Genomic DNA, 13029 nt, shown 5'->3' with positions numbered 1-13029 from the left:
GGAATGGTATAGAGTACATACATAGAAGTGAAATAACCATATTTGGCGATGGAGAATGTTTCGAGTGTTCTGCCGTAGAACTCATTTTATAAAAAAAAGGTTATAATCATATGTATATACAGAACAAGCACAAAACCTGTTCATGACTTTTTAGTAAAACTTGAGTCAGTTCTAAATATACTACTGAATGAGCACTGCACATGTTTTATTGCTGGAGATTTTAATTTAGATATAATGAATGTTAGGGACAGTAATGCTAAAGATTTCAGTGAATTGTTGCAGTCTTTTAATTTTGCTCCTTCTATTTTAGAATGTACACGGGTAAGTAGGACTTCTCAAAGTTGTATTGACAATATTTACACTAATATAAACGTTTTTGATGCAGAGGTGGTAGGCACTCATATGTCTGACCATACTGCCCAGAAGGTGTCCTTTACTTTGCAAATAAGTGGAAAACTCAAAAAAGTTAAAAAAAGAATTTTTTCAATTACAAATAAAAATAACTTCAAGTCTGTGCTTTTTAGTCAAAAATGGGACTCAGTGTTTTTTACCCCTGAATCACTGGTAAATGAGCAATGGGATGCTTTTGTCAGCATTATTGGGTCTGCCTTTGATGTCTCAGTTCAGCAAAAATGTATGGCAAAAAAAATACTAAAACCTAATCAGCAGGTTGCTGCATGTAAGAATGAGCTAGACATCCTTCTAGTGCTTAGTAGGTCTGACAGGGTCTATAGTGAGGCTTACAAAACAAAGAAGCAGGAATACAATTGTCTCCTGAGCGACGCAAGAAGTGCTCATTATGAAGAACGTATAAATAACAGTGAAAGCAAATCAAAATGTGTTTGGCAGATTGTTAGGGAAATTAATGGTACAGTTACAGAATATATGTCGATCAAACTTCGACTATTAGTGGTAAGCCTGAGGATATTTGTAATAACTTTAACAAATTTGTACTTCATGCAGGCCCTAATTTAATAAAAACTCAACCTCAAGCCACTTTTTCATGCAGTATTCCATATAACAACAAATCTTTTTTTCTTATACCAGTAACTATTTCTGAAATTCTTAATATCATCTCAAAGCTAAAAAATAAAAAAGTGCAGGTTATGAAGGGATCTCAGCGAATCTGTTGAAACATTGTGCAGAAGAGATTGCAGAACCATTGTGCCACATTACTAATAACTCTTTTAATTATGGTATTTTCCCTAACCAACTAAAGTTAGCCCTAGTGAAACCTTTACATAAAAAGGGAGATAAAACCAAATTGGAAAATTATAGACCCATCAGTTTACTACCGACATTTTCAAAATTTTTCGAAATAGCAATGTGCACAAGACATAGCCTTTTTCAATAATGACCACCTAATTGCTGAATCACAACATGGGTATCTCAAGGGAAGGTCTGTTGAAACAGCTACATACGAATTCGTGGATAAGATTTTGAATGGATGGGAGAACGGGGAGATTTCCTTGGGAATGTTCCTGGACTTATCAAAAGCGTTTGACAGCATAGATTTGACAGCATAGATCATCATATTTTGATCGACAAACTAGAAAGATATGGAATTCGTGGCCCCGCTCGGGACTGGATAAGAGATTACCTCACCGACACGACGACAAAAAGTTATAACTTGAGAAGGACAACAGTTTTCTTCAGAAGAAGGGAATTTACAACTTGGTATTGCTCAGGGCAGTGTCATGGGACTACTTCTTTTTGTTTTCTACATTAACAATCTTGGTAGCGAAATACTGAGCAGTGAGTCTCACCTTGTAAATTTTGCAGATGATGCAAACTTATTAACATTAGCATCAACATTTGAGGATCTTCTGAGTATTTCTTCAGATCACTTAAAAACAGCTCAGAATTGGTTCTTAAAAAAGAAATTGGTTTTAAATACCGAGAAGACTAACTGTGTTTGTTTTCACACAAAGCAAAATAATGAGATAATTCCAGAGGAGATTGAGTTGGATAATTAAACTGTTATATTATCAACAAATACAAAATTCTTGGGTATTTACATAGATCAACATCTGAATTGGTCAGAGCATCTGTGTGTTGTTCGCAAGAGAATCAACACGGCATGTTATTCATTACGAGTTATGTCTAAGTATTTGAATTTACAACACCTTAAGACAGTTTATTTTGCAAACATCTACTCAGTGCTCAGATATGGTATTATTTTCTGGGGCGGAGGAACTGATGTTGATAGAGTATTCATTGCTCAGAAGAGAGCAATAAGAACAATGCTCAAGATAAAAGCTCGAAAGACCTGTAGGGGAAAATTTAAGGAGTTAGGATTATTAACGGTGGCAGATGTTGTGTGGCAGGGCTTTATATATATGAGTGTTTACTGTTCCTGTTCAAGAATGGGATAGGTTTACACATTCTGAGCCAAAACACAGCATACCCACTAGGTATGTAGGGCTCAATTTTCCTATACATAGGTTGGTCGCAACAGAGAGAGGACCTACATATTCGTGTATACAATTTTTTAACAAATTACCTGTTAGAATTAAATTGCAACAGAATTTTAATATATTTAGAACTGAAATAAAAAGCATTTTATTGGATTTAGAACCATATTCTGTGTATGAGTTTTTAAATCACACATTTTAACTTTTAACTCATAGTAGTTGTAATTGTAATTTTGTATGTATATTAGACACTTATTATTCAATTGTGAAAATTTGCTGTAAGTGTGTTGTTTACAATTTTTTTTAATAAAAGATATTTTAAATTTGAATTTGAAATCGTCACTTTATAAGAAAAAATTCAACATCCTGTATCTCGGAAACGAAACTTTTGCAGACATACGTTTATAAAGCCAACTGCCATTATTTTTTCATGCAGAATCACCCTTTAAAGTATGTCGCACTTATTTGACAATTTATATTTGTATGTAACTTGTGAATCCTGAGACTAAAGCTTTTTTCTATTCTATTCAGAAATACTCCGTATTGATCAAGAACATGTCTAGTTGTTAAAGTACCTAACTCTTTTATTATCCAACATAAACGAATGAATCAAAAAACAGAATGTTAAGAAAACCTGAGGCTATAGTTGGGTTTTAATTTCAGTATTTTATAAATGCAAGAATATTCCACAGGATGATGCGAACAGGTTTAGGAAACATGAGACATCAAAAATGACCAAATTTTTAAGTGGGACGATTTCTATGTACGTAAGTTTACAGTTGAGTCCCTGAATGTATAATTGTGACATTCATATAAAAGTGGTAAAACTTCACATTGAAAACGTACATACAGCAAACACACAGTACACGCAAAATGCCTTTGGCATCAGGTGGTAGCACATGTGTTAAGCGGAATACTAAATAAATAGTACCAGAAGACCAAAGCACAAAAATACTTACTGGCATCCAAAATGAAAACTATAGGGGCATTTATCACAACATATAAGATCTCCTCCTTCACCACAAGCATCACAGCTATCATGATTGTGGCCTTTGCCAGGTCTTTTGTAGTATGGATGCTCAGGTTTTTTACTGTCATTTTCATCATTATCATCACTCTTAGGAGGTGCTATCAATGCTTGGATTTGCTAAAAAATAAAATAAAACAAGTTCTGTTGTGTTTAAAATATTTATTACATCTTTTGCTAAAAATAAACAAAACATAGTGACTATTTAAACTCAATGATGACTGATAGTAAGATGTCTTCAATAGTAAGAATCTTTTCCACAGTTATAGAAGAAAATAGAACAGCACCAAGGGAATTCCCCAGATTATTAACACGGGAACAGTCACGCTCTTTTCTGTCACGTAATCAGTTGTGCGTTAGATTTTATCTAACAATACGAATTTAGAACAAATTTTTATTTTATAGTATTATTATTTACTTGTTATGTTAGAAATATTATTTCTAACAATTATTAAAGCTAATTGGTTCTCACCAAAGCCATCAATTCCACAAAAAAAGAAGAAGAAGAACCTACCCATTACTACACCCTTCCTCGAAGCACTTACGAGTGGAAAGTTCTGTTGCAAAATTTTTCATCAAGATATCACGAAAAAGGGTAAAATGTTAGATTTTTTCTAACGGCACAACTGCACCCGCGTTAAGAGACTGGGCCGATATCAAGCACAAAAAAATCTGGGAAATTCCATCCGAATTATCTTGCAACGGATAGTACTTGTATGAAAGATAAATAAATGAAAATAGTACAAGGAAAACAAGCCACGAAACCTTTTGGAGTGATATGGAGCAGCATTCTAAACATAGAAAACAAAAAAACGATCTTTCAGAGAATAGTGATGAATATTACCCTATATGAAGCAGAAGCATGGCCAATGACAACAACAATCTGAAATAAAATAAGAACAGTCGAATTGGACTTTGAGAAGATGTCTACAAATCACCAGCGAGCATAGAATAAGAACAAAAAAAATATGGAACAGAAATATGGAGCATGTACAAAGAATGCCAGAGCAGAGGTGAGTGAAAATGATATTGGGTTGGGAACAGCCGGGGAGAAGACAGAGAGGAAGCTCTGCTCTAAGGATAACATGATACTCAATTAGCACATTCACATTTTACAATTTGCAAATAGGCCAGTCAGTTGTGACATGTAGGTGCCTGAGTAGCTGCATCAATTACAATGTAGTAGCATGCATTTGTGTCTAAGGGCCAATTTCTCATATTGAGTTCAACTTCAGTTTAACCTGAACTTTTAGTAAATGTTAGTTTAAAGTCAAAATCGTCTTTCTCAATTCACCTTCAACCGACGGCAGTTTAAACTTGAACGATGCTTGAACGGTGGAATTCGGCCGTTCAAAGATTTCAGAACTCAGTTCAGATGATTTCATGGATTACGCATGCGTTGTATTAACACCAAACGATTTTATTATAACCTATTTTATTATATTTAGCCTAACGATAAACGATAACAAAATTTTTGTTTTTATAATATTTATTTATAATTATTAAAATGACTATTTGACTATAAATACTTAAATTTAACTTTATTCAAACACAGCATAAAAAAGGTAGTTCAAATGGCAACAGTTTTTTACCTTTTGCCATCTATTGGCATTTCTCGAAAGCTGTAGAACGTGCACTGACATGAATGTGCAATGAGAAATGCATTCCAAACAAAACCGAAGTTCACCAGTGAACCTGGTTCAACGGTGAACCTGGTTCAACTGAACCATAGATTACCGCAGGTATGAGAAATCGACCCTAAGAGATACTACCCGAGCTTTGCAATTACACAATCAAGAAGCAGTATGTTAACGCAAATTATTATTGTAACTTCTGTTGTGACAAATTTTTATTATTTTATGCCTTTCCAATATTTGTTTTACTTATGTCTTTTCAAAATGGATCCTTATTTAGTGGAAATTTCTAGACTACAGAAGTTGTATGATGAGGATGATTTAGAAGAGAAAGGCTTTTCTGATGAAAAGACATCTATGAATCATTACACCATAAGACACAGAAGAAGAGATAGATTAAAAAATGATCAAGTGGGGTGGTCTAACTATCTTCGTTTGTCGTGTGAGCGTATCTACCAAGAGGTGGGAGTAATGGAACGACAGTTACACAGAGGCGGCAGCCATCATATGCTAGAGAGAGAAAGCTAAGCGCCAGTAGAGAGAGACAGATAGACCACTGATCTGAACTGCTCCACGTTACGCTATTTTTCGGAGTTGACCAAATCTATGTGTATTAGATCTTTGGCCATTACACAGCATCTAACAAGTTCAGAAATTACCATATGACAATCAACTGACAGTTTACAACATGGAAGAGGCTACTACTGACAAAATCGAAAAGCAAGATATTGTTGCAAAAAATCTAGAAAATGGCTTTGCCTGGCCCATGTGTCAAGATTATGTTCCACAAAACTTTGAAGATTGAGTGACATCCAAAAATTTATCATTCTCTTTTTTTGAGGTTTGCTTGTATCAGTTCCAAACATAGATATATAATACACTAGATTGCACGCTGCTATCTTAAAATGGGTGACGGTTGCGACAGAGATAAATGAGCCTATTTGGTCGGTAGTCTCTTTTTAATTCAAGGGGAATATCGACGACGTGACTATTCCACTTTATCGAGTATTATGTTTCGACAGTTCAAGCGGGTGGTGACGAGAAATGGTCTTTGGTTCAAGACGTGGATAATTGTGGTTCGAATCCCATACTAACTCTACTTTTTTTATTTTTAATTTAATCAATATTGCATTTATTAGATATTTTTACATTTGGAAAATGGACCTAAGTAAATCTAGCAGATAATAAATGTATGTATAGTAAATTAATATTGGAATACATACTATAAATTAATATAGGTATTGTTAAATTATACTCAAGGGCCACGCTAATCAACATTGATCACTATCAAATACTTAATTACTGTCACAACTGTCAATGTCAACTTTGGTTGGGTTGCCGAAAACATAATTATTGATTACAATTATGGAATTAGTTAATCAATTATGTTAATAATTGTTATGTTAATTGACTAACTAATCTCATAATTCATAACTATGTTTTCAGCAACCCAACCAAAGTTGACATTGACAGTTGTGACAGTAATTAAATGTTTGATAGTGATCAATGTTGATTAGCATTCGAACAACCATGCCCCGCTCACTCTAATAAAAAACATGTAATCGTATTTATTTTCCTTCCATTTAGTCAGAGGCGCTGATGTCGGCCTTCTGATTGGTGGAACATGACTTTTGACAAATCCTGCGCTATCTGTGAATCTATAACTCTGTAATCTGTGTTCGTGTTCGTTCGTTCGTTGTCGTTCACTTATTTTATATGGTCGGTTATGTGATGTGTTTGTGTCACCATAAAAAGCTGATATTCAGTCGTGTTTTTTGATATTTTTGAAATTTCATAATCGAGTACCTTTTTAAAGGTAAGTTTTTCTGATTGTAGGTACTGTTTATCCAACAGTTTTAAAATACACGTTTTGTTGTTAGGTCTAATGGCTCCGTTCAGCTGTTGTGTGCAGACGGTGGAAAAGTTCGACAAGTAAACATTTATTTAATCGAAATTACTCATATTTCTATGTAAAATGTCATATTATTGTTTAAATAAATAAGTAAGAAACAAAAGTTGTTTGTGTTTTACCTTTATTGTCCACTTGAATAAATAAAATATTAAATATTGGAAGTACCGTATGGAGGCTATGATGTACCTAGCATGGAGGCTAGATTATGTGCCACTCTTCCTATCCAATCAACAACAAGAATGTTTAAAATTTCACACCTATCATGTAGAAGCTACAGACCACTTATGTGGAGGCCAGATTTGTAGTATCCTTCCAATTAAACAGGTGCTGAAATACGTGACATATTTTTTGAAGGGTAAGATCGCATTCTACCAAATCACACAACACTTTTTTCTATGCGAACAACCAGCACATAGTATAATAATAATTACCAATCAATATTAGCATTTTGTGGTTTCGACTTAGTATAATCCTTACATTAATAATTATTAAAAACTTTCTACTGTAAACAAAATATGTTAGCAGTAGAATTGTACTTTTATTTCTTTTGTAATAAAAATAATACAAAAAATATTTAAATAGGTACTTATTCATCCTTTGAGACATATTATACAATGTATAGGACAAGTCATTCTTTCTACAGACAAATAAAATTAAAACACAAAAATTATATAAACATTACAACATTTAGATATTTCTCACTAAAAAAATAAATTCCACTTCACTATAAGTTCACTTATCCTTACAATATTTATTAATTTGTGAACTGCATAGTAAAATAAAAGTTGTTCCCTATAAATTCAGCCTTATTCAAATGCTTGTTTTGCTTCTACCTTTTCAAAAAATTGTAACAATAGTTTCATAAATAAAAAAATAATGTCTAATTGTACATAATTGTAACATAATGTACCATCAATAAATCGCTGGTACATTATGTTATGGTACAATATTAATTATTGGTAATTTGTACGAATATTTAACAATTACTTTATACTATTCTACCATTAACTTACCTATTGAAAAAATAACATTGGCTTTTATATTTTTAAAAATCTATACCTAGGTACCTACACAGTTTTTCTTATTTGCTATATATTTCTTTGCATAGATTTACTTTAGAGATGTAATAATATCTAATAAGCGCATTGATTAAATGAAAAATAAAAAAAACTATAGATTGGTATGGGATTCGAACCCTGATTATCCACGTCCAAAGACCAGTTCTTGTCGCCACCAGCTCAAACTATCAAACCATTTAAATAATACTTGATAGAGTAGGATAGTGACGTCGTCGATACTCCCCTTGAATTAGAAAGAGATTACCGACCAAATAGGCTCATTTATCTCTGTCGCAATCGTCACCCATTTTAAGATGACAGGGCGCAATCTAGTGTATTATATATCTATGGTTCCAAATAAAGAATTGTTTGTTTATGTTGATAAAATATGTTTTGTGTTATAAAAGAAGGTAGACATAAGATTTGTATCACAAAAATTGTTTGCTTTCATTTCTTGTAAAATATTTAAATACGTGTGTGTCTTTATACACCACCCATTCTTTAGTGTAAAACAAATTTATCCTTACTGCGACAGGTTAATAAAGACTTATTAATCAAGGAACCATGTATTCTTTAAACTTTATTGAAACAAAAGGCTGTCAACGTAATGAAACAATTCATTTAAATAAGCTGATATTCAATCCATCTGTAGAAATATATTAGGAAATGTATCTATTTTATATCTTCACTGGTTGAATCACATGTAGAATGTTAGATCTATGAAGACAAAAAAGTATGTACTGCATTCAAGACACTCAATGAAATCCTGTAATTGCTGAGCTTAGACTTATGTGTAGCTTTATAAGCTGATTGTTCTTTAATGATATTTTACGAAAAATGATACTGTATGACCAGGGCAATTGAAAATATGCTACCTTTCTCCGGATATTGCAAATAATGACACTCCGCCATTTTCTAGCCTTAATTTTTCATGCAAAAACAAAGACAGTCAAACTTACATCCATTAGGCCCCCAGAGGTATCTAGATCATACTTAACAGTAGCCATTTTATGTGAGAAACCGTCCTTACTATTTCTATTTTCAACCTTTTACTAGAATTTGATCAAATTCCATATAACGTAGATTTTTTCTTGTTGGTTAATCAATGCATTTCTTTATTATTTCTCTCTAAAATTATGTCTATATGCCTACACATTTAGAATAAATAACCTATACACTGGTGTACCTAACTAGACAAATTAATATTCTTGAGTATTATTGCTTATGAACTTGAAATTTTGTCATTCATTATTTACTCTGACATTTCACATAGTTGGCGCCGTTGTTGATGCTACTCACTCCATTTTACAAATGTCAATGTCACGCTAACGCATTCGCAGTGAGTTTCGTCTTCGTCTTTTGTAAAACTCTGTACCAAACATATATTAGGTATACATTCACGAAGAAAAATGATTTTACGCAGACGTGGATTTGAAGATTTGCGGCCCCCGGGCTATCCACAATGTGTCGCACTCCGCCCCCGTCATTTTTTACTTTTACCAAAATTTGTCGCCCCCTGATGAATTCTGCCGTCCATATGTAAATCCAATCCAGCCCTGATTTACATATGGCGGGCAGGGACCCGGACCGAAATGAAATAAAAGGTTCCGGTCCGGGTCCGGTTCTAGTAAAATTCAAAATTTTAGGTCCGGTCCGGTTGCGGTTTTGTTAAAATATTTCGATTCGGTTCTGACCAATTTTTTCGGTCCAAACGGTTTTTTTCGGTTCCTTCAAATTTTTCAATTTAAGAAAAAAACGAATATTACGAGAAATAAACGTCACATCGAAAAACTAAAAATTACGTCAATATTTTTCAAAAATTTATCGAATGATACCAAACACGACCCCTACGGAGAGGAGTGGGGGATAAATTTAAAATTTTAAATAGGAACCCCGCGAAATGAACATCAGATCTAAAAAATGCAAAATACACGTCGTATTCAATATTTTGACACCAAACACGACCCCCCACGGAGGTGGTGTGGGGGGTTACTTTAAAATCTTAAATAGAAGTCCCCATATTTTTTATTGCAGATTTGGATTTCTTACATAAAAAAAAGTAACTTTTATTCGAGATATTTTTTCGAATTATGTATAGATGGCGCTATAATCGGAAAAACGATTGTTGGAAATGGAAAACTAAATTAAAAAATGGATTCTCACTTAAATAGAAAACTTTACTTAACTTTTCTTGGTTTTAGGACCTAATCTTCACAACCCAATAGGTCCCCATATCGCTCGAGTATAACAACAAATTTAGCATACTTTCCTCCCCTACTATATCTTACATAAAAAAAATTATAAGATAAATTACACCATATACCTATTTACTTTTTTATCAGACTGTGATAAGATAAAAAAGTAAATAGGTATATGGTGTAATTTATCTTATAATTTTTTTTATGTAAGATATAGTAGGGGAGGAAAGTATGCTAAATTTGTTGTTATACTCGAGCGATATGGGGACCTATTGGGTTGTGAAGATTAGGTCCTAAAACCAAGAAAAGTTAAGTAAAGTTTTCTATTTAAGTGAGAATCCATTTTTTAATTTAGTTTTCCATTTCCAACAATCGTTTTTCCGATTATAGCGCCATCTATACATAATTCGAAAAAATATCTCGAATAAAAGTTACTTTTTTATGTAAGAAATCCAAATCTGCAATAAAAAATATGGGGACTTCTATTTAAGATTTTAAAGTAACCCCCCACACCAGTGCTTCCCAAACTGTGCGCCGCGGCGCCCTGGGGCGCCGTGGCTCGACTACAGGGGCGCCGCGAAAGTTTTCTTCCAATATTAGACATAATCACATAATTACCTTCAAGTATTAAACATCAAACTAAAGTTGTTATGACAACATTTTAACTTTTAAAATATACCTATATAAAAATGTTTCCCATGATAAACGAGTTCAGTTATTAGTAATTGTATTTGATGCCGACAATATTTATATCCTCGATATTTTAAATTCCACGAAACAATTCTCTTACTACTGTAAATTGACTTCGGACAGACAGGCCATAAATCACTGCCGGTCGGCAAATACAATCGTCTCTTTGCACGTGCACATTTTAAAACTATGAATTTTTACTTATCTAAATTTTAGTTAGTTGAATTTGTAGTTTCATACTGTTCGCATCGTTTCATTTATCAGTGTGAATATAAACAGGGTTGTTTCACCTACTTGTGTACAAAAGTTGCTGTAAAAATGGAAACGTTTTTGAATTTAAATAAACAAGGTGGTTCTAAAAATAAAGTGGACGCACCACAAACTAGTGGTAGAGTCGTGAAGAAACGAAAATACCGTAAATATGATGACAGCTATTTGGATTTTGGCTTTACATCAACAAACGTCAATGATGAAGAGAGACCACAATGTGTATTGTGCCTGAAACTTTTGGCTCCAGAATGCATGCTTCCAAGTAAGTTAAAACGCCACTTGGAAGCCAATCATCCAAACTTTGCTGACAAACCTCGTAGCTTTTTTACCAGGAAGTTAAATGATTTGAAGCAACAAAAAGGTAACTTTTCCAAGCATTTGTCGATACCTAAAAATGCTTTGCTGGCATCATACAAGGTTGCGTATAAAGTTACAAAGTGTAAAAAGCCCCACGCAATCGCAGAACAATTAATTCTACCGGCTGCTGTACATTTGGTAAACATTATGATCGGAGAATCTGCGGGAAAACTTCTTTCAGCGGTGCCTTTATCTAACAACACCATCAGTCGCAGAATTCAGCGTATGGCGGAGGATCTTAATGATCAAATAACTGAAAAAATAAAAGAAAGTGAATTTGCGTTACAGTTGGATGAGGCAACAGATTCTAATAAAGATGCACACTTGATTTGTTACATAAGGTTCTTGGATGATAATACCATTGTGGAGGAGCTTCTGTTTGTAAAAAAATCACTGCAAGTACAAAGGCGCAAGACTTGTTCGAGATCCTGAATACATTTGTGGTTGAAAACAATTTGGAGTGGACAAAGTGCGTTGGTGTTTGCACTGATGGTGGTCGTTCAATGTCTGGCCGTTACGAAGGATTACAGGCGCTTGCTCGAAACAAAGCTCCGGATTCAGTATGGACCCATTGCATCATTCATAGAGAAGCGCTTGCATCAAAGAATCTGAGTCCTTCACTAAATTTGGTCTTAGAACGTGTGGTAACTGTGGTAAATTATATAAAAACTAGGCCGGTGAAAGCAAGGTTTTTCAAAAAAATGTGTGAGGATATGAGTGCAGAACACACGTCTCTGTTATACTACTGCCACTCACGATGGCTCTCTCGCGGTAATGTTTTGTTTCGTACGTTCCAATTACGGCAAGAAATGTACATTTTTCTTGAAGAAGAAAAACACCAGATTGCCAAGTACTTTGTAGAAACGGATTTTTTGATTCAACTAGCATACTTATGTGATATCTTTGAAAAGTTAAATGCGTTGAATCTCTCCCTGCAAGGCCGCAACACGCACATTTTAAAATTGGCGGAGAAGATTTCAGCTTTCAGAAAAAAATTAGAAGTATGGAAGAGAAAAATTAATGATAATAATATCAATGATTGTTGTCCCTTGTTGCAGGAGTTTATTATCTCCAATGAAGTTAATATCTCTTGCAATATTAAATCTATTTTTGCGGATCACTTATCAGAGCTTATCAAATGGTTCGAAAAATACTTTCAAGCTGATAATATCGACCAGTTTGCAATGATTCAAGATCCATTTAGAGCGGAAGCTCCTTCTGAATTTACTTCTTTAGAAGAAGAAAATCTCATTGATTTGGCTTGCGACAATACGTTGAAGACAAAGTTTGGCTGCACGGAACTAACTGATTTTTGGATATCAGTAAAAGATGAATATCCGCTGCTGAGTGGTAAAGCTCTGCGCATCTTAATTCCATTTGCAACATCCTATTTGTGCGAAGTTGGGTTTTCGGCCGTCGCTGTAATAAAAAGTAAATACCGTGCGAAAATTAACGTGGAACAAGAAATG

The 13029-nt window shown here is 33.9% G+C and overlaps 2 protein-coding genes across 2 annotated transcripts in view; one reads left to right on the top strand and one right to left on the bottom strand.

The window, feature by feature from the left end:
• Nucleotides 1-9363, bottom strand: part of LOC114335423 (PHD finger protein 12) — a 150911-nt gene extending 141548 nt beyond the window's left edge. Inside the window, exons 1-2 of the mRNA XM_028285663.2 lie at nucleotides 9005-9363; nucleotides 3374-3561 (exon numbers count right to left, since the gene is read on the bottom strand). Of these exons, the coding sequence (XP_028141464.1) occupies nucleotides 3374-3561; nucleotides 9005-9052 (236 nt within the window). The 5' untranslated portion in view covers nucleotides 9053-9363. The remainder of the gene's footprint in view (nucleotides 1-3373; nucleotides 3562-9004) is intronic.
• LOC114335425 (immediate early response 3-interacting protein 1-like) overlaps nucleotides 1-13029 on the top strand; it is a 73951-nt gene that overhangs the window by 15681 nt on the left and 45241 nt on the right. The gene's annotated exons all lie outside the window — the stretch shown is intronic.

Source organism: Diabrotica virgifera, chromosome 7 (assembly GCF_917563875.1).
Source record: "Diabrotica virgifera virgifera chromosome 7, PGI_DIABVI_V3a".
Taxonomy (NCBI): domain Eukaryota; kingdom Metazoa; phylum Arthropoda; class Insecta; order Coleoptera; family Chrysomelidae; genus Diabrotica; species Diabrotica virgifera.
The sequence above is the reverse complement of the archived record's forward strand: the minus strand, read 5'-3'. Positions and strand labels throughout refer to the sequence as shown.